Genomic DNA, 25,740 nt, shown 5'->3' with positions numbered 1-25,740 from the left:
GGAATATAACACATTGTATGCAGCTAATAATTATACTAGCAACTAGTTTGGAAATAACTGATCATAACCACCTGTTAGTTGTGTTCCTGTGAAAATGCATTAATTGTGCAGTCAAAATCCTGTGCAAAACTTACAATTACAAATTAAAAGTTACACATTTTCCCCACTGAAGGACTTTTGACAGAGATTGAGACATAAACTGGAATTTTGAATGTAGCATGCTGATTCTATCACACATGTTGTCTGTGTGTTTCGTTTCGTTGTTTGGCACGAGGTGAAAAATTGCAGACGTTACAACTGTACTGGTCGGCTCTACACTGTGGTACTAATTTTGCGCTTGTACAGAGTTTAGTTTTAGGCTAAATGACCAGTCATAACATAAATATGTCTGAACTGATTAGCTGGTGTATAAAATGATCCACATTTCTAGGTGCCCTAATACTGACAGATACACAGTCCTGTTTACTGCCATAAGCTAGTCTTACCTAATTACTTCATAAACAAAATAAGTAGCAGTTACTAATACTCTTGATCTTCAGAATTTTAAATTGTGAATTTAACTATGTTGTATCATCATTAAAACACCTGCTTCTATTTGGCTTGACTCAGCGCTACAGTGGGGAGATTCTAAGCAGTTTGCGATAGTACTGCTTAGCAGGATCCCTCTTCAAAGTGCATACTAGAGATGGTATATGTCTACACGTTGTTTCTTCATAGGCATTAAAAACAGCAAATGAAAATCTGTTTTTATGGATAAAATATAAAATATCCAGTTAAGAATTGTTTTGTCTACGACTGATGTGAAAAATCTTTGTGACCATGAGAGACGAGTCAACAGAGCAGCCACTGTATAGAAAACAAATAACAAGAGATAATCTATTCTTCAGATAGCCTCCCCACCAGGGGCGTTTCTAGGATTCAAAGAAAGGGGGGGCTTAGCCCCAAGGGGAGTGGCATGTTTGCACGCTGCAATTTTTTTTTTTAAGGCCCATTTGGGGCCGCGGATATCCATTGTTTCAGACAGTTCATAGATTGGTTTAATCAGAAAGAGTGTGATTTTGCTCTCTAGTTTTGCTTGCATTCAGTATAACACAAGAGACAGAATGACAGGGTCATAGTGAAATTTGACAACACAGATATACCAGCTGTGGTGAAATGACCTGTTCTGAGCACCAAAGCTGTCCTGTGGGTAGCTCTTCAGCTTAACCTGTCTGGGCCCTGTGTCTTTTTCACCTAAATCATTAGTTGCTGCAGCTGCTTGGTCTGTCTCTTCCTCTCTCTGACTCTCTGCCTCAGCCTCTCCTTCTGCATGACCCTTTAAGATAAGTTCAAACATTGAAACATTAACTGATCGAAATCCAGAAGCCAATTTTATGACTTGGCATAAAAATATCATGTAATAATCTAGTTTAGGCTAACCCTTGGAGTAGCCTAGGCCTGACAACAAACGCCTATACATTTCTACCACAGTAGAAGAAAATTAAAAAAAAACTCCACTCATTTCCTTCTAGACCTGTAGACCACTAACCTCCATCACGCTCCTTCAGCCCTGTCAATCTCCTGCTTCTCTCTCATCTGACTGGGCGGAGCTACCACCTCTCCTAAAGAATGTTCTTATATCCATCTGGTCAATGAATTGGATGATATACCGGTACAATAGCGTTATGAGGGACACTATGACATTTAGTTTTCACTAGCATTAACTGATTATAAATAACAACATTCTATAGGGACTGATAATATTGTTTTGAAATACTAGAGATATATCAATGCAAAGAATAGAGAGATGTCGATAGTTATTTCTTGTATTTCGAATTCGCTCGTTCACACTCTTGCTAACTGGTGACAGTTTCTAACAAAGTAGCAAGCTAGCTTAGTTTTAACATAGCCCACTACAATATTCGCTTTCATTTGCCTCATATCAAGTAAACCTAAAGCAGGTAACACTCGTTAACAACTACAGATAGCCACATTCTATAACTTCTTGTAATTACAATTTCACTCCGTGCATAATTTACTTTGAACTCCTTGTCTATAATACTGGCTGTCGTTGACGAGAGACGGTACTAGTGCCCGGGGTTTATATCGTAAAGTATGCTGAAAGGCTATTGGAGTATAATTTGAAGGGGGAGTAAACATACAAACCAGAACGCACGCATATAAGTAGCATGTTAGAGTTATAATTAACTTGTCCGTGTGAGAAACAATAGTTCAATTTTTTTTATTAAAACATTTTTAAAGCCAATAATGCCAAATGATTTGGGGGGGCTGAAGAACATTTTAGGGGGGCTAACGACGCCCCTGCTCCCCACCATCTATAGTGAAATACCATGTCCCCATACTTACATGGAATTAAATTACAGTTGAGTACACTGCTGAAAGCATCCCCTGAAAAACAATTAGTAAATCTTCTTTTGGTATACCTCTTTTGTATATTTGTACTCTGGAGTAAAGCAGCTCTTGAATGTTTTCAAATAGCAGGAGACAAACATGCATTTGAACATTGTTTTAATCGTCTTATGGCAGACAGTCTGTATATGCTGGGCAATCCTTCATGAAAATGTGAAGATTCAAGCAACCCCCAACATAGGGGTCTGATTCTTAAAAGTTTTAGTCACAAAAGGTGAGTGATTCTAAAAGTTAAGTACAATCTGCCAACAATAGGCATTAAGTAGAGTTAAATACACATTTTAGGCACTAGATCAATGCCACTCATTCCATAAATAAAGATCTTGGCACCACAGAGAACCATGAATTCAAGATATAAATTAAATAGGCCTTTGAGGTCACAAAGTCTTCACATCACAACATGGGATGCCCTCTAATGTGACTGTTCATCAAGCAGTGCAGTTGCGTGGTTCTGTCACGCAAACACTAAACTCTGTATGACCAATCCGACATTCAGTCATCTCCACGGTCTTTTCTCCATGTGTGATGGAGTCCAACAGGCTCTAATGAGGCAGAGACCCAGCTGTGTTGCCTAAGTGGTGGTGGGGGGGGGTTCTCAAAAGGTGCTCTGCAGCAGGCAGTGGCACCCACAGCCAGTAGGGCAAACCTCCTGGACACGGAACCACTCCATCATGTGGCTGGTATGCCCGCCATGTCCACAGCTGAGGCAGAAGTTGGAGGAGCCACGCACTGCCACGTGGCAAATAGCACACTGGAAGGTGAAGCGCTTGCACACGGCACACTGGGTGCCTCTGGCCTGGCTCCGACAGTGACAGCAGTACACACCAAACTCTGGGGGGCACACGAGAGAGAGAGAGAGAGAGAGAGAGAGAGAGAGAGAGAGGACAAGATGAAAAAGGCAGATGTTGGAATTAGATGATTTTCCATTGTAGACACCAGTAAAATCGATGAAATGAATTAACTTTGTATGGTAACTTTATTGCAAACAATGTCAATAAGTAACAGTGGCCGTTTAAGAGATCTTGAACAGATTTGATCTATCCCCACATAGCCTGGCTATTAAGTGATGTGCTTCTGAGACTTACCAATGCCCTTGTGTGGCTCTGGTGGACAGGATACAAACTTGAGGACCTCAGACCTCTTTTCCTTAAGACCCCAGCGATGCAGGATTTCACCGTAGCACTTCTTAAAGTCATCAAACTGCAATGCATTAGCTGGATCGAGGAGCCTGTCGATAGGCAAAAAATGATGAGCAAGAAGAAAAGTGTCAACAAGTCTTTGGTATCAAAGGTAACATGGTGCATCGGTCCATCTGAAGCTGCCTGATCACCTCTTATTCATGTCATGCTGTTCTTTCTCCCTTTCGCGCGGGTCACTGTACACCTGGTTGGCATAGCGATAATCGTCTGGGGATGACTCTCCCCAGGGTGGAGCATGTTCAGGGTCTCGACCAGCTGAGAGCAACAGAATCATGAGAATCCAATATAAATCATGAAAATATTGTGACTTTAGGACTACCACCACAAATTACTTCATAACTATTTGTTTTAATGCCTTGTCAAATAACCAAGTATAATAATACATTTGACAATTTGAACTTGAAACACTAATTAACAGCATGCAGAGTTCTTACCAATATTCCAGGCAGTGGTGGTGGAGTCTGAGGTACTGGAGCACGAGCCAGATGTGACTGAACTAGAGGTGTAGCTGGGCTGATGGAGGAGAGAACCGGGGAAAGGAAGTGAGAGGAGAAGAAGGAAGGACATTACAGATGAGAAGAGGTGAGGCAAGGAATACACATATGAGAGAGAGAAAGGGATAAAGCAAAAAAGAAAATAAGAGTGAAAAACATCCACTTTAAAATGAGGTTTAGAAAAGCACTATAGAAGGTAATGTGGCATACATTTATTATCATAAACTCACAATTGAGCCCAAAATTCCCTCCTCCAGCAAAAATGTATTCTGGGCTATTTTTGTGCAAATTTGATTCCCCCCTCGGTGGCTTTTCATACGCGCTGATCTGAATAATAATCAGATTATCAACATAATGTACCTCCTCTTCTGATTTAAATAATTTAATTCCAAGCAGTCATTCTGTATCTCTACTCATCGTGCGGCATCATCTATTCATAGCCCACAATGACTGCTTGTCAAGTATAACATCATTCAGATCCTGAGATATGCCAAGTTTCACTGCTAATCAGATGATGGCACAATGTATGAAACTCCAAAGCTGCATTTAGAGTGACTGTGAATATCAAATAGTCAACTGATGCACAGCAACTAAGAAAGAAAAACAAATCCAGTTAGTGTCTATAAAACTTTCAATTCAGTCCAAAGTGAATGAAAATATACTAAATGAAATGAATGACGTGGTCCTATTCAAGGCCAAAAACTGAGTATGGCAAAGTATGACAAGTTTGTATGACTGGTGTTGCTGGTGCACCACCAAACCTATTCAGAAGACACTTCCTGTAGGTGAGGATATAATGTAAGCTAATTTTTTGCAGCTTCACATTAGCCTCATTTAGTGCTTCTTCTGAACCCCACACAAACAGAGCATGCATAGATGTGAATAAATAGACTCTTCCTGGCAACCAGGTTCTATTCGGAGAGAGCAAACATTTGGCCACTTGGAGCAGTGGGGTTGGGTGGGGTGCGAGTGGAACACCTACGTAGCGCATGTGGTGGGGGGCGAAGATGGCGGAGCGAGGGACGTGGTGTCCATACAGAGTGAAGTAGTCCTGTGGGCTGCCCTGGGCTTGGAACACACTGCACAGCATAGCCAGGCTCTGCACGTCACTCATCTGACTGTAATGGTCCAGTCTATCGTGTGTGTGTGTGTGTGTGTGTGTGTGTGTGTGTGTGTGTGTGTGTGTGTGTGGGAGAGAAATTTAGATAAAAAGTTTAGGGAGAAAAAAAATTAGAGGTAGAGAGCTGGACAACACCATCTCAATTGAGTGAGAACACTTTGCCAAGAGTGAGGCCTGCTACTCACAGTGTCTCCAACAGGTGGCGTCCAAAGGGGTGTCTGGCCCAGGGGGTGTCAGCATCTGGGTCAGAATCTGGACTGAGGTCCACACTGGTGGCCGCAGAGGCCAAGGCCCACACCTGCAGAGACAGAGGGGAGAGTCTTATGTAGGACAGATGGTGAGTTCATGTTTGTGTGTTTGAGTGTGTGATGAAAAGGGAGTAAGGTGGTGACAGTCTGTACCTTGGCCAAGTCTCTCCGCCCCACTGCCAGCGCAGCTGCTGAGTTCTTCTGACACGTGTCCTGTATGTCATTCACATTCAAACTGAAGAGGAAGAGACGGGGGTGTATAGAACAGAGTTAGAGTGCCAGAGAGAGAAAGAGAGAGAGAGAGAGAGAGAGCGACTCGTGGTGAGCATAACATTACAATGTATCCTCAGGGAATGTTTATCAATTCAAAAGCACAAAATGCGGTCATTTTCTCATCTCAGAATTTAGTGAAATAGTGAAATCAAATTGGCTATCTTTCCAATAACCAAACAAAAGGAAAATGACCATAAAGGCTAGAAAATGCATAGAAAAGGGAAATAGGATTCCTATTAGTGGTATAAAAATGGGTTATGTTACTATTCTTGGTTGATAATAAGACCAAGGCGATCTGATTGTTGCTGAGTCACAGGCATAAAAGGGTCTGACTGAAAGGGTTTGAAGAGATGGACACGCACACGTAAGTTTCCCCCAGGGCTTTGTGGATGGGCAGCAGGCAGGAGATCTCCTGGATGATGACCTTGCCTGCCGGCTTAATAGGCTTGTTGCCGTAGTCCCCGCCTTCACGCTTGCTCTTCCAGCGGCGTGATTTCTGTTGCAGGAGAGGATTGCCAGAGTGGAGAAAGTAGAGGAAGAGCAGACAGAACAAAATGACATTGGGACTGAGGCAGGTTTCCACTTCGTTTCTGACTAATCGCAGCTGTGCTGATTTCCCCATACTGCAGGTATGCGTGACGTACACGTGCCTTTTCTCAAAAACGGAGGCCCAGCAAATGGACTCTAATTTTCTCACAAATGTTCTGTTCTATGCTACAGGGAGCACTGCGGGTTGGGTGGGGACACCATTTCATTGCATTCCACCGGCATTTGGAGTCCTCACTGGAATTTTGGCAACAGAAATGCCAGATTAAATTCTGGCTCGAGTTAACTCAATTTCTCTCGACACATTGTGTGGAGAAAATCAGACACGCTTTTAAAGATGCCATTTCCATTTTTTGTTATCAAAAACATAAAAGTGCTTCGTCACCTACAATACTGATGTCATTCTAAAGGAACTTGAAAATAAGATGGTCCCCAAAACCCTATGTGTTCTATGCACCTTGATTCTTTATTTTAGCGTTTTAGTTTTGAGACATAGAACAATGTACATACATGCATAGAATGCACAGGAACATTAGGACACTCTTGTAAGTCAAGCTCTCAGAACAACATCATCATTGCAGGTCTTGAAGCACTTTTCTGCATCTTAAATTAATTGAGAATAACTGGGTAAATAACACATATGAACCAGAATTACTGAATTACAGAATGACTTGTGCCCAAGTCAGTTGTCTAAGTTACAGTCTACTCAGAAGCTGATTGCATGGAGGTTAGCAATTGAACATTACAAAACAGTTTGCCATTAAAAGAGTTTAATCCAGCCTCAAATCTATCTCATAATATGTGTCACCCAAGTCTACATTCATCCCTGTAAAAAACATATTATGAATTATTTCCTTTTAATTAAACAACTACAAAAATATATACAAATTAACACGATGCCCTGACTTAAAACTGTACTTAAATCAAATTATTTGGTTAGAACTATTTATGGCTACAATTTAATCTCTAAAATTAGACATTAAACTGCTAGGAATGGAAAAGTTAAGAATTACATGAAAGCTTTTACAAATCAATTAAACTTAAAATAAAAGTAATGGAACACCATGGTTTCAATTTATTCACCCATCTTCAACATGGTTTGTTAGTTAGCTGTTAGTTAGTTAGTAACTGTTTGTTAGTTACACACAAATACAAGCACATTGAGGTAAAAGGGATCATTTTCATCTGATGCAGGTTAAGGGAAGTGAGATGAAGGATGAAGGAGTGATAAAAAAAAAGACAGATAAAAAGGAGGGAGAGGGAGATACGGAAAGAGAAAGGGGGCGGTCAGTACCGGACAGTCATGAATAGCCTGCACAGACCAGCGGCGAAGAATGGACTGAGGAGGCTTCTGCTGACAGGGAAGGAACAAAACCACAGGAGCAAACAAGAGTGGGGGAGAGGGGCGCATGCCGCCATGCAAACACACGCGCAAACACACACACATACACACACACACACACACACACACAGAGGAGAAACTGTGAGAACACACGATAAAGAACAAGCACGGGTGTGAACAGGAAACAAACAACTATAAAAAAATGAAGAAAAAAAAACACCAAGAAGTCAAGCAAGCCAAACCAACTGGGCGATACCCGAACTAGTGAATAAAAAAGAAACCGGCCTGGAGCTCTTCTCAAACAACAATTTGTCAACTGGCAGTAAGTCAGTCAGTCAGACTCGCGCACGTGATTCCCTACCCGCTCCTTGTAGTAGAAAGAGGAGATGGAGACTTGCTCTTTGTCGGAGCGAGTGGGGCTGCCGCTGTACAGCCGGAGAGTGCTTTGAGATTCAGTGCGCATCTTCATGGGCGTCAGCACCCCACTGTGGTAGGCTGAGAGCGCCGACAGCGACCTAGAGGAGGACACAGTTGGCATGCGGCCAATTAAAGGAGAGGGATCTCAGTAGATACCTTCAGAGCACACCTGCCTGAACTACTCACTCAACACAATTACATACACTCACACAAAGCTTTTCCCAAATTACTTCAATGTGTGAGTGTATTTAGTTCTGTTGATTTGACTGTGTTCATTATGATGTAATTCACTACTAATATATAAGACTCTTTCTAGGATAATATTGCAGTTCTGTCTGTCATGTTTACCTCACTGGATTGTCAACAGCAGAACTGTAACCAGTTTAGTTTTTCAATTTAGTGTCAACTTCCTCATGACATTGCAATGTAACATTGATGTGACTCATGTCAACAAAATGGGATATCTGGTGAATGCTGTTGATATTTATACAGTGAGAAAAAAGACGTACCTGGGAGTTGGTTCTGTGGGAGGGAGTGAGCGATGCATAGTCGTGGGACGAGTGAAATACACCAGGGAACCTGTGGGAGAGAGCGCAACTCTCACTGCAACAAAACTTGCATATACGACTGACAGGGCTGAAGGTAACTTCTCTCATCTCTTGACAACCACAGATCTGACAGAGCCCCTAAGGCCTGTAAGAGCTGTGAAGGTCACTCACCGGTTCCACAAAACCGAGCCCCGGAGGTGCGTGGGAAAGGGATGTTGGCGTCCTGGTAGGAGCCGTAGGTGTTGGTGACGCGAGGGAAGGCAGGCAGGGCAGGAGTGACTGGGTTGGACAGCACATAAGGGTTGGCTGCTGTGCCGTCCTCCTGTGGGTGGGATGACAGGGAGGCCATATCTTATCAGCCCCAACTTATTTCTAAGAATACAGCCACTTTGCACATGTAGGTGGATGACTTAAATAAAAGTGGGGAGAACTTTTTTTTTTTTTTTTTACATGGACCTAACGGTTACAGCTTAAGTAGTGCATTTAGGAGTGTGGTGCCTTACAGACAGTGTAGACTCCACTGTGAGGCATACATACCATATCCGACTCCAAGCAGGATACCAGCTGTCTGACACATGGTTCCAGACAGTTCTGGTTCCTTTTGACTTTCTGCAGAGATGTGTCTGTCAGAATCTGTACAAGAGAGAAAGAAAAAGACTCAAGTTGCAACACCAATAAAATACATAAAATAAGCTGAACCACAGTCGTAAATTGCAGGGGTTTTATACTGTTTGCTTATATCAGTTATTAAATTGTACTATAGGGATATTTTGGAGTTCAGTATGATTGGGATATCTGTGGGGGAGTACTTAACACAATGCTTGATGCAGAGGTTAAACGATACTGTTAAAACCAAACAATTACTTTCCCATTGGTAACACTAGATTCAAGACAGCAAGCCATTTAGATGGCGCACATCAACAATTACTACCTTCAGGATCTTAATCTTCATGGAAGATGAGATGGTGGTTGGGGGAACAAACTGGAAGGTGGGTGCTGCATTGTTGGGGTACTGAGCCGGGAACTTCACCACCAGCCGCACTCGGTTGGCACCACAATGTGCCGACACAAAACAGCTCCGATTCACAGCATCCATCTGCAGGCAGAGAAAGCATGCAAATTTCAGGCATAGCGCTAAGGAGAGTGGGAAAGGAATTGGGTCAGCATCAGATATACAACAATGATGTTCTGGAAGAAAATAATTAATGGCATTTTAATCTACCAAGACTTGGCAGTTCTTTTTTCAATTTCATTCACCGATGGAATCTACATTTACCATGAACCAGAGTTAGTCAGAGTTTTATAAACATAAAACCAAACAATCTGTTTCACTTCTCTCATTTACAGTGGGTGTCAGAGATAAGGGGAGACAATATCATGGCATGCTGTAATTAGTTTTGACATTAGTCGGATGATTTGAGAATGGCCAGCTGCTCTGTCCCTCTGTCTCTGTGTGACACTGCAGTATGACTTCCAAATATATCGGTCAAGCTCTGCATGACATGGATGACATTGAATTTGGTAAGTAAATAGAATTTTGGTCATTTGCCATCTTCCTCTAACTGCCTGTACTTTATAAACATAGATTTCACCAAAACTAGAGCAGTGACATCTGTGGAAGCTACTTATGTTGTTTATTATTTATGAAGTCCAGCCCAAGAAAAGAAAAAACAGGCATGGGAAAGATACTAGTCATAGCCTGATTTGGAATATGATGGCCACAGAAGGTGCCCACCAAACACTCAACATGAGAGCTGAGGGTTAAAAAGACAATAGAGGAAATGTCATAATTTTTCCCAAACACCTCATGCTAGAGTACCCAAAGAGGCCCTTTGTGTTGGTGTGCCATTTGTTTCTAAACAAGTTGCTCAAAAAAAAAAAAAAAAAGACAGAAGAAAATGGAGTGAGTGTCATCACAGACAAGCTCTTTACAACAGCACATCCCACTGCACCTCAACGTTGACATTGCGGATCTGGAGGTTGACCAGAGAGAACTCCTGCTGTAGGGTCTGGGGCAGGCCAGGAGCATCTTGCCGTCCACCGCCCATCAGTGCAGCCTGCAGGCCCTCCTGCTGGTCTGGGGAGAGATCGAGGATACATTCAAACCAACCTGAAATGTCATTCTGACGATAAGGCTCATGGAACTGGTGACTTAACATAAAGCAATATTAGTCAGCAGACAGGAGTGACTCCAGCTGAAGGGTCTTGGTGGACATGAGCATCAGTAAGTCTCTCTGGTAGGATGTAATGTACCGTTTCCACTGCCACCAATCTCATTTTAAAGCCCATGTCTACACCCTACCTTGCAGATCCTCTGAGGAGAGGCCTGGGCTCAGTGGGGGCTCAGAATCCTGGGAGGGCAAGGTCTTCTCTGACTCTGTGTTCAGGGCCATACCCTCCACAAGCTCCTCCACAATGTCATTGGCACACAGCTCCAGAAGACAAACATAGAATTAGTCACAGTGATACTTGATTCAACATGGTCAACTGCAGAATCAGTCAGCACAGGAAAAAAAAAAACTCAAATCCTTCATCCTCCACTTTTATTTGTAGGGACTAGTTTTCTTAAGATATTCTACCAAAAATAATTTTTAAAAATAATAATAAAAAAAAAAAACATGAATGAATTGTGCATCTATGCTAAGAATATGTAACCCAAAAGAGAGTGGATACCTACCTTCTGTAGTTGAGGATCCACGCGCCATATGCGCAGAGTCTGGTCTCTGGACCATGTGACTAGCTGATAGTCTTTGGAACCTAAATGAAAATGAGAACAGACACTTCCTTAGAAGGGTAAATCTGAGGCATTTCTCATATCATGTAACAAAGACCAAATCCTCTTCAGACTGCTTTGCTTGTTTGGGTTGAAGCTAGTTCTGAATTTCGTATCTCTGAACAACTCCACTTCACTCACATCCAATCAACCTATCCAAAGGTACTAATAAAAAAAAGAATACAAGGGATCAAAGAAGTTATTTGCTTTGAGGCTTACCCTCTTTTTGCGGTCTCCACTGGAACTCCAGCACCACATCGTCATGACCCACGAAAGCGTGCACAGGACTATTGAGATCTAATGTGCTCCACAGGAGCAAGCTGTTCTCCCGTCTCAGCTGGGGCACCATGACTGTGACCAGCCCATTAGAGAAGGGCTGCAGAGGAGAAAGGAGGCCAGCAGCAGCAAAAACAACAACACAATGGTAGCGTTATTTCTAACCAATAACACATACCACAAGATGTGAAAACACTTTTTCACAAAATATACTAATATCCAGCATTTCACTATGGAGGTTAAATAATGGTAGAATTTCAAGGAGTTTTCACATTTCAACACCTACACTAACATTTCAGATGCACTTTATATGGAGCGCCACAGATGATAGACAGCTTCATCTGAGGTTGAATCAGCTTACCGTGTATCTTGCCTTCCACACAGGTACTTGGCAAGACAGGATGTTGAGGTACTTCCTAGGCTGTCTAAAGTCCCAGAACTGTAGAATGAAATAGAAGAGATGACAAAACTGCCCGACACGCAAGCCATATGAATGTTTGTGAAACTGTGCAAGATCTACAAGAGGTCCCTACCCGCACAGAGTTGTCCTGGCTTGATGTTGCCAGGATATACTCATTGTCTGGGTGCCAGTCCAGGCCATGGATCTTTGACAAGTGGGCTGCAACATACTCCACAGCAGTATTGGGTTTCTAAAGGGAGTAAACATATACTCTCAGACATAAACAGTGGGAAGCCATGTCTTACATGGAGACCTAAAAGATTTGCCATGACCACTCTATGGATACAAATAACATCTGAGTTTGCAACACATCAAGAAATTCTCCTTACACTTTAAAGTGTAACAACTGGGTATAATACAAATCTAACCTGTGGCTTATTTTAATCTGTGACAAATGAAATTAACAAATCATTATACAGTAGTTCTATTTAAAGATTCAAAATGTCTCTCTTTAGCCTGTTGTTTACTTCTTTCTTACTGTGAATTCAACAAAGCTGTTGCATTAACATCATACAGAGGACAATGCGAATACTGCCATGTGCGACACTCACCCTTTTATCCCAGATTCTTACGTCTCCATCATGGCTAGAAGCTAGGCAGCTTGGATTTCGACGGTTCCATTTCACTTGGGATGCCCCAGCTAATTAAACCAGCCAGATAACAGAGAAAATGCAATTATGTGACACTTCACTGACACTCTGTATCTAAGAGATAGAAACCATACAAAAAGGACACTCACCCACTGCAGATAAGGCCACCGTTGGCTTCCGAGTGTCTCTGAAAAGGCATGGCATTTTAATAATCATGGTTCAGTGAGGAAATAAATTACAGGATGCACACACACACACACACACACACACACACACACACACACACACACATATGTGTTCCCAGACATTCTTAGTCATACCTTGTGTCCCAGATGTAGATGTATGTGTCAACCGAGCTCGTCACAAGATATTCTGGTTCAAACCAAGACCAGTCTAGGTCACTGTGAAATTAAAGTAATTGATTACACATGGATAAATAATTTAAAAATATTATGATTTCATGTAAAATTAGGAGACCTGTCCCACAGCCTGTGTTACCTTATTACACGTGTGTGTCCCTGTAGAGATGTGTGAGCCTCCCCACACCCATCACGCCAGACATAGAGGTCCACACGCTGGTTACTCTAAAACACAACAATGGTGGGTTATTGCAAAAATCTCCTTGAAATCATCTTAATGCCATCAACATGCCAGTGAAGATCTGGGACAGACTAACAACAGGCATGGATAAAGCTTAACACAGTCACACATTTTTGACGATTTAAAATTGTTTAGATGAAATCAAAATACCATTGGTTTCCTTAGATTCCTAACACATTGGGGTTTTTTACTGAAAGAGAATGTGGTTCTCAAACTTACAGATGCAGCAAAAAGATGTGCCTCTGATTTGTGTGGATTCCACTGCACAGTGCCCACGTCCCACTTGCTCTGTCGCCCAATCTTCCGTGGGGTCTCAGACGGAATCTCCAAGTTTACCATGTAGAGGAAACGTCGCCTGAGAGAAACACACATGCTCCATCACTAAAACCTCACAAGAGAGACCCATAAGAATGACTTGAATTATAACAACATGATTACTTTAAAGAATTAATTTGAAAACAATTCATGTAAACTGATTTGCAGACCAGAAAGGTGAAATCAAACAAATCTTGTATAAATCATCACTCCGTCACTGAATTACTACTGAAACACTTTCCCTCAGCTATATTGAGAGTAATTTTCACATGATGGTGTTGGATTCTGTAAGTACACACCCTGACAGTACAGCATGGCGGCCCAGGCAATCCACTGACATGGCGGTAGCCTGAAAAGACATTAGAAAGGCTTGCTTTACATTAAATGAAGACACTGGTAACATTAAAATTCAAAATTCAAAAACAAGTTCAGAGTTTAAGTACTACCGGTCATTGTGTGCTATTACAAACATGACTGCATTGTTTCAATAACTAGTAACTTAACAATGCAACAACTGTTACATATGGACCCCACAAATACAGAAAGTTAACGCCTTCGATAGTAAATAAAAAAAATACTTAAAATAGGACACTTAACACGCAAAACTTCTTGGGTTAGTTAAATGCCTGTTCAACAATATACACGGAGTTGGGTTGATGAACTATTTATGTTTATCATTATTATTGCAAACAACAAGAAGCATGCGTAACACAGGCAATTTGTTAATCCGAGAAGGACAACCTGAAATTCAAATGGACGCTAGTTCCATTTACGGATTGGACCATGTAACTACGACTACTGACAAATTATGAAATGTAGCTATATACAGATAGGGTATACGTGAAGTGTAGTGGCTTTAGTTGCAAGCCAGTATCCTTCAAAACATAGATAAAACACTGCAATATTGCAACCGAGCTTTTTAACACACGGTGTTTAGCAAAAATATCATTAAGTAGCTAAAGTATTTGCAAGGAGCTAAGTTACCCATGTTCTTCCACGAAAGGATTTGCAACCTTTGCGGTCCTTGAAACGACAATAAGTCACTTCGTTGTACAGCATCCGCTGAGCATTCAATTACCCTTCGGATCATACACAAATAAGCCATTATATCAAAATGATTCTACCTGTGCATCTCTGAACTCCACCACCACATTCTCACTGCTCCAGCGGGCCGCCATATTTCTTCCACTTTAACAATATCAACAATGTCACGAGGTTGAAAATAACCATAGAGCTTCAAGAAAAAAAATCCCAAAACATCCTGCATTAACACAAGTTACGCGAGAAGTGAAAAAGCAGTGCATTTCAAGATGGACGCCGCCACGGTGGAGCATGTTGTCGCAGATGCTGGAGCGTTTTTGAAAAAGGCCCCACTTCAGGTGTTTGTTTTCTCATGTATTTCTACGAATTTAAGAGCTACCACATTGCCGTATGCGTAAAAAGTAGAGAAATTTCTCTATGTCATTATTTGCTCTGTCATTATGAAAATGGCCGTTACCTACGTGACTGTTTCGTATCCATCATTAAACTGTTTCGTATCCATCATTAAACTGTTTCTCAGAAGTAGCCAGTTACCATAGCTATCCAAGCGATCGTAAACAGCTTGTCTGTGTTTACTAATGTTATAATTAGCTAATGCAACTATGTATGTCAGCGGGATAATGTGGCTAATGTTGATGACGCATGTGTTTACGGCACTTGTAACTCGCTTTGGACCTCTGGTCTGCACTGGATGACTGAATTTGTGTGACATTTTAGGAAATTGGGCAAAACATCTACACATTGAAGGATGTCGTGGATGAAATTCGGGACAAACCAACGAAAAGAAGTTTATCCTTCCTACCCTACACCCTTATCTTCAAGGACCCTTTTCCAGAGCACATACGATTCGGTAGGGGATTGACACACCAGACTCTTTTGGATTTACTTGTTTTACTGCACAATCACACACTCAAACAGCACCTTCTAATTTCCTTCAGGAAGGTTTTTTCACAATGGTTAATATGTTTTGTGTTTTCCTTGTGTTGTGTAATGTAACAGTGACCGAATTCGCCAAAAAGACTGGAGACTACCCTAGCCTCTCCGCCACAGACATCAAAGTTTTGGCTTTGACTTACCAGCTTGAACTGGAGAAAGTCGGTTCCAGCCACTTAAAATCTGAACCCGATATAAAGGTAATGCAATAACAAAGATATACTCAATGATTCAAAATTGAAATTCACATGAATCTAAACTCATGATGATGCATACAGGTTCAAGTTTGCAGCACACGGCGACATCCAGAGGCTCCAGTTAACATTGCTGGATTCCACTTTCCCCAAAAGGTAAGGTTGCTTTTTGCATAGTAGTTTTCACATCAGTATTGAAATAATACTTTTTCTAATGCTTTAAAAATCATTAATATTTTGTCTTTTTTTCTGGAGTAGAAAACCTCAGAGCCACATGTCCACAGCCAAGCCAACAGAGAGACCTATGCACACTCTCAGGATTCTGACAATGTTGAGTTTAGCAGCTTCCAGTTCTGGAGGACTACTTTACCTAACATCGAAGCTGACCTCTTGGAGATGCTGGTGAGAGAGAATTCTTACTGTGATTTTTCCGTACCTCCCACATCTAAAGTATAAATACTAAACACGATGCAGATGGCTGTCAGTCAGACCATTGTAGAAGCTGCTGGTGTTTTCAGAAGTTGGTGTCTGTTTATTTTCTTTGAAACAGAATATCAAAGACATTACAGAGCCAAATGTCCAGAGTCCAGCCCAGACTCATGATGTGACATCTTGGCCCTCTGAGACTGTAGCGTTTAACAGCTTTCAGTTCTGGAGAGCTCCTCTACCTAGCATTGACTCTGATCTTTTGGAACTACTTGTGAGTAATATGTAGTCAATCAGATGTCACTTATCTAAAGGGGTCTCTCTTAATACTGTGTGTGTGAAATCTGCATGTACTTGAAACGATTAAATAAGGATTTATAATACAACCGTTTGCTATTACTGTGGTACAGGGTGCAGATGCTATCTCTGCTGTAGGCGGTGAGGTGTCTGAGACGCTGGAGTCTGTGCATCTGTCTTCAGAGGAAAACACTTCCATTGACTCTGGAAAGGGCGAAGACTTAGACATAGTCAGCACTGGCTCTCAAGAAGAAAGCGAGGAAGAGAAGGAGAAGGGTGATGATGATGATGAGGATGATGGTGGCGGCTGGATCACTCCAAGCAACATCAGACAGCTCAAATTTGATGCTAGCCATGGCAAACCTGCAGCAGATGTTAAAGTGGGCTGTGTAACCACTGACTTCGCAATGCAGGTACAATTTTTAAATGTTTCAAGGGTTTGTTTTGATTGTTGTGGCCAAAAGTGACTGAATTTGCTGCAGGAATTCTCTAAAATATGTAATCTGCTCAACTAAATTGACGTTGTAATGAAACAATTTCATATGATATAATGTGATCATAAAAATTATCACATTTGTCACCTGCATACCTGTCAAGTTGACATGATTAAAATATGAGAGGTCAGTGATTGGAATCCGTGAGCCACCCTCACTGTCCACACACACACACACACACACACACACAAAAACAGAGAGACAACACGTGCAAACCTGATGTTACATTTGTGCGGCATTTCATAAACAGGTCTGTGTTGACCCCATAGAGCAGGGTTTTTCAACCGGGGGTCCGCGGCCCCCTGGTGGTCCGCGACTGCATTGCAGGGGGTCCGCAACATGAGCCTATGTTCATCAGTTCACCATTGCCATTTTTTTTATAAATTCGCTTTGATATTTCAACACATTTCCAGATTACTCTTGAATATCGTGAAAAATATCTAAAATAAGAAAAATGTCTAAAGGAGATTCACGCTGACAGAATGTAGGTGCACTGCTGACGTAGACCCGTATTCAGCGAAAAAATTACACTGACAAGTGCTATAGGCGGAATATGTGCGTGGGGGGGAGGGGGTGTGGCGGCAGCGGTTAGTGATCTACCCTGATAATTTCACATATTTAAGTGTTATAGGCAGAATCTGTGTGCGTGGGGAGAGGGCGTGGCGGCGGCGGTTACAAAAATGAAATTTTTGGGGGGGAATCACTGGCACATCAGTGGGCCACGGATTACTTTCTAGTCAGAATGGTGGTCCCTGTGACCACTAGTTGAAAACCCCTGCCATAGAGATAAGATGTGAGTGATGAAGGTGCTGAGTCATTGTTGATTTGTAGCATATAACTGCTACCTAGATGTAGTGAGCTGCACAGTGTGAACAAGGCAGTCTCTTACTAGCACTGTGCAGCAGTTCATCTTTGGACTTGTAATACTACTAAGTGTGAAAATCTGTGAGATTCAGTGTCACATACGTGAGACATGAGACATCTGACACTCAAGGATATGGGATAAGGATACTTGATGGGTTTGCCTGACGGCAGGAATGAATGACATTAAGTCTAATCGGTCCACTGATAATGTTTCCACTAACCGAACATAATCACTTTAATGAGAAAAGGCAAATGCATCAATAGGTGGACATGGACCAAATTCTAAAATATTTACTGTGGAAACTAACATTTCAAGAGAAATTACGTTCTCTCACAATTAAGTGCCACTTAAATGTCATCACGAACAATTGGATTTACCGATATTTGAAAGCTCCTTGGCAACACAGACTGGCCTTCTTTATGATTTTTAAAAAAATGTTTTAAGTAAATTAATTACTTTACCATAATTACCATTTGAACAACTAAATTATTTTTTCCAGCACTACTATGTGCTGCCATCTATTACTTTAGGTAATATTAACATTTGCCTTCATATAGAGAGCTTTAATTAAATTCTGATTCTTCCTAATAACAAATACAAAATGTGAATATAAATTACATAAATATTAGAACTCTCCTAAATATGAGAGCCATTACTAACTCTTCTAACCCAAGCTGCAAGCAGAGATGTGCAAAATCTTGGCTTGTTGACTGTTTATTGTAAGTGGACAGGTTAACATCAGTCACGCTATATTTATGAAATGAATGGAAAAACTATTAATCTATGGTTATTACTGAGGTACTGTCTTTCATTTTTGCTATATACAATTTTCTACTTTCAATAGTTTGAAGACAATTTTGAATAAATGTTGACTTTTTGCATTTCCATTTTCTGTAATGAGTCACGCTCCAAACTTCCACCTCAGCGCAAAGAAGCACATAGCTAAAGACGAATTGACATTTTTCCCATGTCAAGCAAGGTCCAAGTATTCTTAACCATAAAACCTGAAACGTAATGATAAATACCATGGCTTCAACACCTCAGCGCGCTGTACACAAAACCTGCAACCTGTGGGTTAGCGGTCGACTCATGCATCACTACTAGCCACCCAGGCTATTTCCTATGCAGTTTTGTGTTCCATGTACAGAACCCAGTAAAAAAATATTAACAGCCTTTGCAGCAGTGTTTCCAAATAAATTGCCGAAACATCAGTTTGCAAGTTAGCTACCTGTTTGCTAGTTTCAGCCTCTTCAATCATTCCATCGGTCTGTTGTTTATGTATGCAAGAAAGTTGATGCCCATTGCATCAGCAAGCCGAGGAAGATAATGTTGTAATATTTCTTTTCTTGTCAGAATGTTCTCATTCAGATGGGACTGAATGTCCTGTCTGTAAATGGCATGCTCATCAAGCAGACGAGGAACTACATTTTGCGCTGCCATGCGTGTTTCAAGTGAGTGATCTGTAACTGGATACTCTTTATGCGCAATCTCCACTTATTCTGTGACCTGATATATTTTCATGTCTCTCTGGTGTTATTTGAAGGACTACGACCAACATGAACAAGAATTTCTGTCCACACTGTGGCAACAACACATTAAGGAAGGTGGCTGTTACCATCAGTGAGGATGGGAGCACACAGATGCATTTCTCCAGGAACCCCAAAGTTTTGAACCCAAAAGGACTGAGGGTACGTGAATTCATTACTTTTAATATCCAATGCTCAGAGATTTAAGGATCTATGACTGTGATTATTAAGATGTTGCACTGAAATATTTTAACCCTCAATGGCCACATCTTCAATGTTTTTACTATTTTTACATTGCTCTCAAAAATCCCTGTCAACTTCAATACCTTAGTGTGATGTGCACTTATTATATGCTTTAAGGTTTTGTACTGGTTAAAGAGTAGGTCCTCTCTACAATCCTAATGGCTCTCTCCTGTTGATTGCCTTTTGTGTAGTATTCCTTGCCAAAGCCACAAGGTGGTAAACACGCCAGCAATCCCCACCTGGTGGAGGACCAGCAGTTTCCCCAGCAGAGGGTGTCCAGAAAGGCACGCCAGAAGACTGAGGCTTTCGACCCAGACTACCTGGCTGGCAACTCTCCATTTATTGAAAACGATGTCTACAGCCGTTCTGCCAACTTGCATATTCGGGACACCCAGGGTGTTGGTGGTGGCCGCCGTCGTGCTAACCCCAATGCTGCCCACAAGAAATTTGTCAAAAAGAAATGAGACAATTGGAAACATAACTGTAACAAAGGGATGAGTGGAGTTTCAATATTTGTTTTCATGTAAAGTTCAACCTTTGGACATATCCAATGTTTTTCAATGGGTGTATTTTCCTGGTATCATGGGGTAAAATATCAATAGAATAATGACATCACTGCTTAAGTGTAATCCAGTTTGAAACATAACGTAAAATGCAAGATTTACAAGGTTTTAATGGATTATACAATTCGGATCCAATGATTATTCAAACATATTAGAAGATTTGTGGTTATGTAACAGGTTAAAAAGAGGGGAAAGAAAAATGTAGACACGGTCATCCAAAGGCAGAACCATCATTGTTTCAAGTCTGGAGATTATCCCTTTTCCATTGTAACAAGACAACAATATTTATTAAACAGTTAAAACCCAATATATTCATATGTACAAGTACTTACAGTAACATTGATAGATTGGTCCATACTATAATTTGTGTAATTAGAACTGTACTGTACGTAATTCTTAAATGATTTAAATCTGAATTGGTTGTATGTATGTTGCATTACGTGATGAGATCCCCTACCCAAATGCATTCAAACTATGTTTTTCTTCAACCAGATAAAAACTCCTTGTCAATGTCCATTAAGTTAGCATCTTCTGTAGGATTGTCTGCAGTGTCAGTGGTTTGATCTCCAGTTGGTATGTCTGAGGAAGGCTCCATGGTTACTTTGGGATCAGGAGGTGGTTTGGTTTCTTCAGAGGTTTGCAAAGTTTCAGAACGTTTCTCCTGAAGTTCTGACTCCATTGTGGTCAGGCTGCTTAGGTCATCACTGAGGTCTACTACAGGGATGAGCACTTCTCTTTTGGGTAAGACAAACTCCAGAGGCTCCAGAATGTTGTTCACATCAATGCAACCCAGACTCCCATACTTGTGCACTTGTGTTGGAGGAATACCTAGATTAAACATTTAAAAAAAAAAAAAATACTTGAGAAAAACAACTCTACATTTTCATGTTATTAACTACACCCACTGCATATTTAAAACAAAAAAGGCGACAAGAGTTTATGAATATCATGACGTAGAGATGTACCAAGCGGCTGACACTGTCATTGTCGGCCTTGCAAGATTCAGGACGATTTTAAACAGTAGATGGTGTTGAGCCATTTTCAACCCATAACATTTTTTCTATAAATGAATTGTCAATATTACCACCACCACCGATGATTTGTCCGTCATATTATTTCGTTTACAGCTCAAAAAATGTTTTAGGGTGCACTTACACTTTGAAGATAAAGGTGGGTCATGCCCCGAACAACTACCATAAGATTCTATTCTTGGCATTCAACTTTTTTTTTTTAATTCACCAACATGTATAAATTACTGGTTTCATGTCACTATTTGTGCCAGTATGGCTGCCATGCAATGACCCTATACACATATAGTGCATAGGTGAACTTTTTGTTTTAACAAAGGGAAAAAAAAAAGGTGGGAATAATTACCTAGGATCATTGCCAGCTGTGCAGGGGGGAAGAGGACTTGCAGACAGCGGTTCAGGAAAGGCACCATGTCCTCTGCAAATGCAGAGCAGAACTGGACGAATAACTCCTTCTCCTTACTACTGAAAGCCGACTCCTCTGCTCGGTGAAACACCAAGATGAGCTTGGTCACCTATAAGTGTCAGAAAAAAAGAATGGATACACACATTGATACAAAGCAATGCAAGCAATGTACAACACTACTGCATCAAATTCCAAATATGATAAATACTGTTTCCCATGATAATGTTGTGCATCTTGAGATGTTTGGCCTTACGTACCTTGAGAAGTGCATCTTCTAGCTGTTTGGTGACATCCTGGGCTAGGCCAATGGGGCAGCAGAGTCGAAGGTCATTGAAGGCTGTCAAATTGTTATTGAGGAAGCAAGCAAGTGGAGGAAAATTCAACAGTGCCATGGGAGGCTGGAGGGTGCCAGGCTGAGTGCTGGGTGCAACAGGGGGGATGGCATTGCCCAGCATAGAGGGCAGAGAGATGAGCGTGTACATATTCATATCTTCCTGGAACTTCTCCACAGCTTCCTGCACCGCCTTGCAGAATGTATCCATGGCTACCCGCTGGAACATCGGCGCAAGCTGACCACGGAAATCAGCACCAACTCGACTGAAGGACAGGCCAAAATACATGCATTGTCCCAGGAGGGAGTCCAAGCGGCACCCTATCCCCCGCTGAAGATCCCTTTCCAGAGTCTCCAGAAACTGCGCGACCTGCTGAACCACCCAGCCGTGGAAGATAGCGCTCTCATTGACCATCTGCCCTCCTGGTGGCAGGAGAGGGTCTTCATCTGAGAAAATGGCCCGATACTGAGTGATGATGTCAAACAGGTGGACTCGACATGCCTCAATCGTTTTGGTGATATGGAAGTACGGGTCGTCATCAGGAATTGCTGCCAGCATGGAGTGTAACCAGCTGCCCCGAGCCTGTAAAAACTTCACCCTCAGCTCGGCCTCAGTGAAGACATCCATTCTGCGCAGGTAGCCAATTACACGCAGGCATACAGGAAGCTGAGAATTGCTGCGCAATTGCTGAAGGAGCTGGTTGAGCATAAGCTGGGCAGACTGACGCACTTCATTGACAATCCCCTATGAATTCGAGACAACCAACAATAATGTACGAGCATAAATCATTTTAAATGGTCATAGTTTACAGTCTCTCGAAGTTATAAATCTGTTAACAGAAATTCAGTCACTAAGAAGGTAAAACAGACAGTTACATCTTTCAAATATAATAGTATCTTACCTGAACAACAGGTATTGAAGAGTGCTTTTTCTCTAGCCTTTTGACGTACGCTGCGAGCTCCAGAGCCTCCTCGTAGTAGCCGTTGCGGACGCAGGTGTCCATTAGCTGAGGTATCTCCAAGATCTCTAATATCTCGGTGTGTCGGTTCAGTGTCAAGCTGTTCATGCGCCGACTGGCCCCGATCTCCTCCGCCTCCTTCATAAAGCCCCTACAGATAAAATGAAGAATATATAAACATGCATCCATTAAACGCATCTTCATCACTGCATATTGCTGACAACAATCTGGCGCTTTACATTAGTCATTCACTGACACTTTTCCCTAATTGGTTAAAACATAACAAACCTGCATCTTTCTCCAAAGCTTGGTAATTTGTCAAGGAGCTTAGATACACTTCTCTCAACACGTCCGAAGTCTCGATATATTTCTTCAGTGCAGTCAGCTGTGCGAATGAAGGTCTTGTAGTTGGAGAAAGCGAGTTCACGAGTCAGCTGCAATATCTGAGCTCTTTCTTCTGCCAACCTCTCGGGTTCTCGATTTAACGTATCCACGCCATACGAGCTGAGCTCTGTTAAGTAAGCTGTGAAGTCTGGATTTTCTCTCCAATTGTCTGGGAAACTATCTTTGAAGATAGATGCCAGAATACTTTCATCCTCCACGTCTACGGTTGCCATCTCGAAATGTCAGTAGAAACTCTCTGACGGAAGTACGTTTGCCCAGGAAAAATGACATACGTCATACACATGCGACTTCCTGTTAGGGAAGTAACTTTCACGTGGCTCAGGTTCTCTGTGATGAATTGTATTCTTCTTTAACGTTAAAGATTTTACTTTGATATAACCATGCGGCCTTTAACGGACGAAGAAACCAAGACAATGTTTGAGAAGCTCTCAAAATAGTAAGTACAAAAATAAACCTTTACGCCTGTAAAATAAGGGAAACGTGTTCGTTAACTTAGTTGGTTCGCTGCTCATGTTTATTACGTGGTTTACCCACATACTGATTTAAATGATCTGACTTTTTGTACTTACATTATTATTGCCGTGCAGCATTGGAGAGAATATCAAACTCTTGATAGAACGCCCAGACGGAACATATTGTTTCAGACTTCATAATGACCGCGTGTATTATATAAGGTAAGACCATTTCACCTCTATAGGGATGCTAAGCCACAAGACGCTTCTGTTACCCATGTCATGCCATCCCATTCCTAACTACGCCGTGTTCTTTTATGTTAGTGAGAAAATTCTGAAATTAGCCACAAACATCTCACGAGACAAGCTGATATCCATCGGCACATGTTTTGGAAAGTTCACTAAGACACAATTGTTCAGACTGGCCATCACTGCTCTGGACTTCCTTGCGCCATATGCTAAGGTAAGCATGGCGGTCTTACTTTGTGGTTACTACAGACATTTTGTTTACCCATAGTTGACAGTGTTTTAAGTGTTTCCCTTACAATTAATTTTGTCTTGTCCCTTTCTAACACCAGTTCAAGGTTTGGGTGAAACCTGGAGGAGAACAATCTTTTCTTTATGGAAATCATATCATGAAGTCAGGTCTGGGCAGGATCACAGAAAACACTGCTCAGTACCAGGGAGTAGTTGTGTATTCTATGGCTGATGTTCCTTTGGTAAGCTTTTTAATAATTTCATTTAAAAAGATACACTCTACATGGGCATGAGTACTGCATCAGTCAAATGTGTATATCTGACACTAGGTAGAAGGTTTTAGGGCAGGGGTTTTCAACCAGGGGTCCGTGGCCCTCTGGTGGTCCGCGACTACATTGCCGGGGGTCCATGACATGAGCCTATGTTGATCAGTTCACCATTGAATTATTTTATTTTTATAAATTCGCTTTGATATTTCAACACATTTCCAGATTACTCTTGAATATCGTGAAAAATATTGAAGAAAATACACTGACAAGTGCTACAGGCGGAATATGTGCTCAGGGGGAGGGGGCGTGGCGATGGCGGTTAGTGATCTACCCTGATAACTGCACATATTTAAGTGTTATAGGCAGAATATCTGTGCAGGGGGAGGGGGCGTGGCGACGGCGGTTACAAACACGCACGCGTGTGCAGGCACATCAGTGGGCCGCAAATTACTTTCTAGTCAGAATGGTGGTCCCTGGGACAAAACCAGTTGAAAACCCCTGTTTTAGGGTACTGAACATAAACATCTTTGGAAATGTCCATCATCAAATGCAAATCTTCCTGTGTGCAGCTGAACTGTTGTAACCTTTATAAACCTCTGATTCTCTGCAGGGCTTTGGTGTTGCGGCCAAGACTACACAAGAATGTCGGCGAGTGGACCCCATGGCCATTGTTGTGTTTCATCAGGCAGACATAGGCGATTACATCAGAAATGAGGACGTGCTAACGTAAGGTGGAATCTGAAACATAAAACAGACTCACTTGCAGCTCTGGTTGTGACCACCATGGACCGCAAGTACTTTCAGGAGACCGTCTCAAAGGTCTTTGACCAAGTGCTTAATTGTCTTGTTCCACCATTACACACAAACCATTGTGACCACTGGCTAGTCAATACTTGACTATCACTTGTACACATGTTAAAATGTACTGTAGATGTCAGTAGTGTTCCTCCTCTGCGCATTTAAGCATAGTATGCAAAACCCTCAAAATCTAAATGTAATTTTCATACTTGTATTCTGTTGTCTTGTCAAACATGTGAAGATGTAATACATTTAATATGAAGATTCTCAGTAAACAATGTTTGTGATTAAAAATTCTGTCATCACTTTCAAGAAATTTATTTATGCAAAAGAACTACACATTCAAAAGACGATGCACAATTTGACATGTTAAAAAATTATTTTGATAAAATCATTATATTCATCATATACTGTAAATAAGAA

At 41.5% G+C, this 25,740-nt stretch overlaps 4 protein-coding genes across 6 annotated transcripts; 2 read left to right on the top strand and 2 right to left on the bottom strand.

Moving 5' to 3' along the window:
- Window positions 1–2,491: 2,491 nt before the first annotated feature.
- wdr59 (WD repeat domain 59) lies at window positions 2,492–15,358 on the bottom strand. Of its 2 annotated transcripts, XM_031569293.1 has the most exons (28): window positions 15,109–15,358; window positions 14,735–14,798; window positions 13,910–13,959; window positions 13,515–13,650; window positions 13,194–13,279; window positions 13,016–13,096; window positions 12,845–12,882; window positions 12,657–12,745; window positions 12,179–12,295; window positions 12,007–12,084; window positions 11,589–11,745; window positions 11,274–11,353; window positions 10,899–11,028; window positions 10,549–10,673; window positions 9,528–9,692; window positions 9,134–9,229; window positions 8,768–8,918; window positions 8,558–8,627; window positions 7,993–8,146; window positions 7,584–7,640; window positions 6,106–6,239; window positions 5,624–5,705; window positions 5,408–5,520; window positions 5,085–5,235; window positions 4,043–4,121; window positions 3,740–3,863; window positions 3,495–3,637; window positions 2,492–3,240 (listed from the first exon to the last, which is right to left on the bottom strand). In XM_031569293.1, the coding sequence occupies exons 1-28, from the start codon at window positions 15,132–15,134 to the stop codon at window positions 3,005–3,007; spliced, it is 3,012 nt and encodes a 1,003-aa protein (XP_031425153.1). In that variant the 5' UTR covers window positions 15,135–15,358; the 3' UTR covers window positions 2,492–3,004. The 2 variants fall into 2 exon arrangements, with proteins under 2 accessions (XP_031425153.1, XP_012690116.2); XM_012834662.2 differs by lacking the exon at window positions 7,584–7,640.
- On the top strand, window positions 14,865–21,062 carry nob1 (NIN1 (RPN12) binding protein 1 homolog). Of its 2 annotated transcripts, XM_012834664.3 has the most exons (10): window positions 14,865–14,989; window positions 15,369–15,501; window positions 15,651–15,784; window positions 15,863–15,934; window positions 16,037–16,180; window positions 16,329–16,478; window positions 16,615–16,914; window positions 19,214–19,311; window positions 19,404–19,548; window positions 19,821–21,062. In XM_012834664.3, exons 1-10 carry the CDS (start codon window positions 14,921–14,923, stop codon window positions 20,091–20,093), a joined length of 1,518 nt encoding a protein of 505 aa, XP_012690118.1. In that variant the 5' UTR covers window positions 14,865–14,920; the 3' UTR covers window positions 20,094–21,062. The 2 variants fall into 2 exon arrangements, with proteins under 2 accessions (XP_012690118.1, XP_012690119.1); XM_012834665.3 differs by lacking the exon at window positions 16,329–16,478 and having other exon boundaries at window positions 14,874–14,989; window positions 19,821–20,499.
- cog8 (component of oligomeric golgi complex 8) lies at window positions 20,285–23,569 on the bottom strand. Its single transcript, XM_012834663.3, has 5 exons — window positions 23,205–23,569; window positions 22,860–23,067; window positions 21,884–22,702; window positions 21,567–21,735; window positions 20,285–21,020 (listed from the first exon to the last, which is right to left on the bottom strand). Exons 1-5 carry the CDS (start codon window positions 23,531–23,533, stop codon window positions 20,677–20,679), a joined length of 1,869 nt encoding a protein of 622 aa, XP_012690117.1. The 5' UTR covers window positions 23,534–23,569; the 3' UTR covers window positions 20,285–20,676.
- A 40-nt stretch (window positions 23,570–23,609) lies between these two features.
- On the top strand, window positions 23,610–25,622 carry nip7 (NIP7 nucleolar pre-rRNA processing protein). The gene is made up of 5 exons (XM_012834668.3): window positions 23,610–23,757; window positions 23,909–23,995; window positions 24,098–24,236; window positions 24,352–24,492; window positions 25,130–25,622. Exons 1-5 carry the CDS (start codon window positions 23,702–23,704, stop codon window positions 25,247–25,249), a joined length of 543 nt encoding a protein of 180 aa, XP_012690122.1. The 5' UTR covers window positions 23,610–23,701; the 3' UTR covers window positions 25,250–25,622.
- The last annotated feature ends 118 nt before the right edge of the window (window positions 25,623–25,740 follow it).

This window comes from Clupea harengus, chromosome 6 (genome assembly GCF_900700415.2).
Source record: "Clupea harengus chromosome 6, Ch_v2.0.2, whole genome shotgun sequence".
Lineage (NCBI taxonomy): Eukaryota > Metazoa > Chordata > Actinopteri > Clupeiformes > Clupeidae > Clupea > Clupea harengus.
Note: the sequence above shows the minus strand (reverse complement) of the source record. Positions and strands in the feature narration are given on the sequence as shown.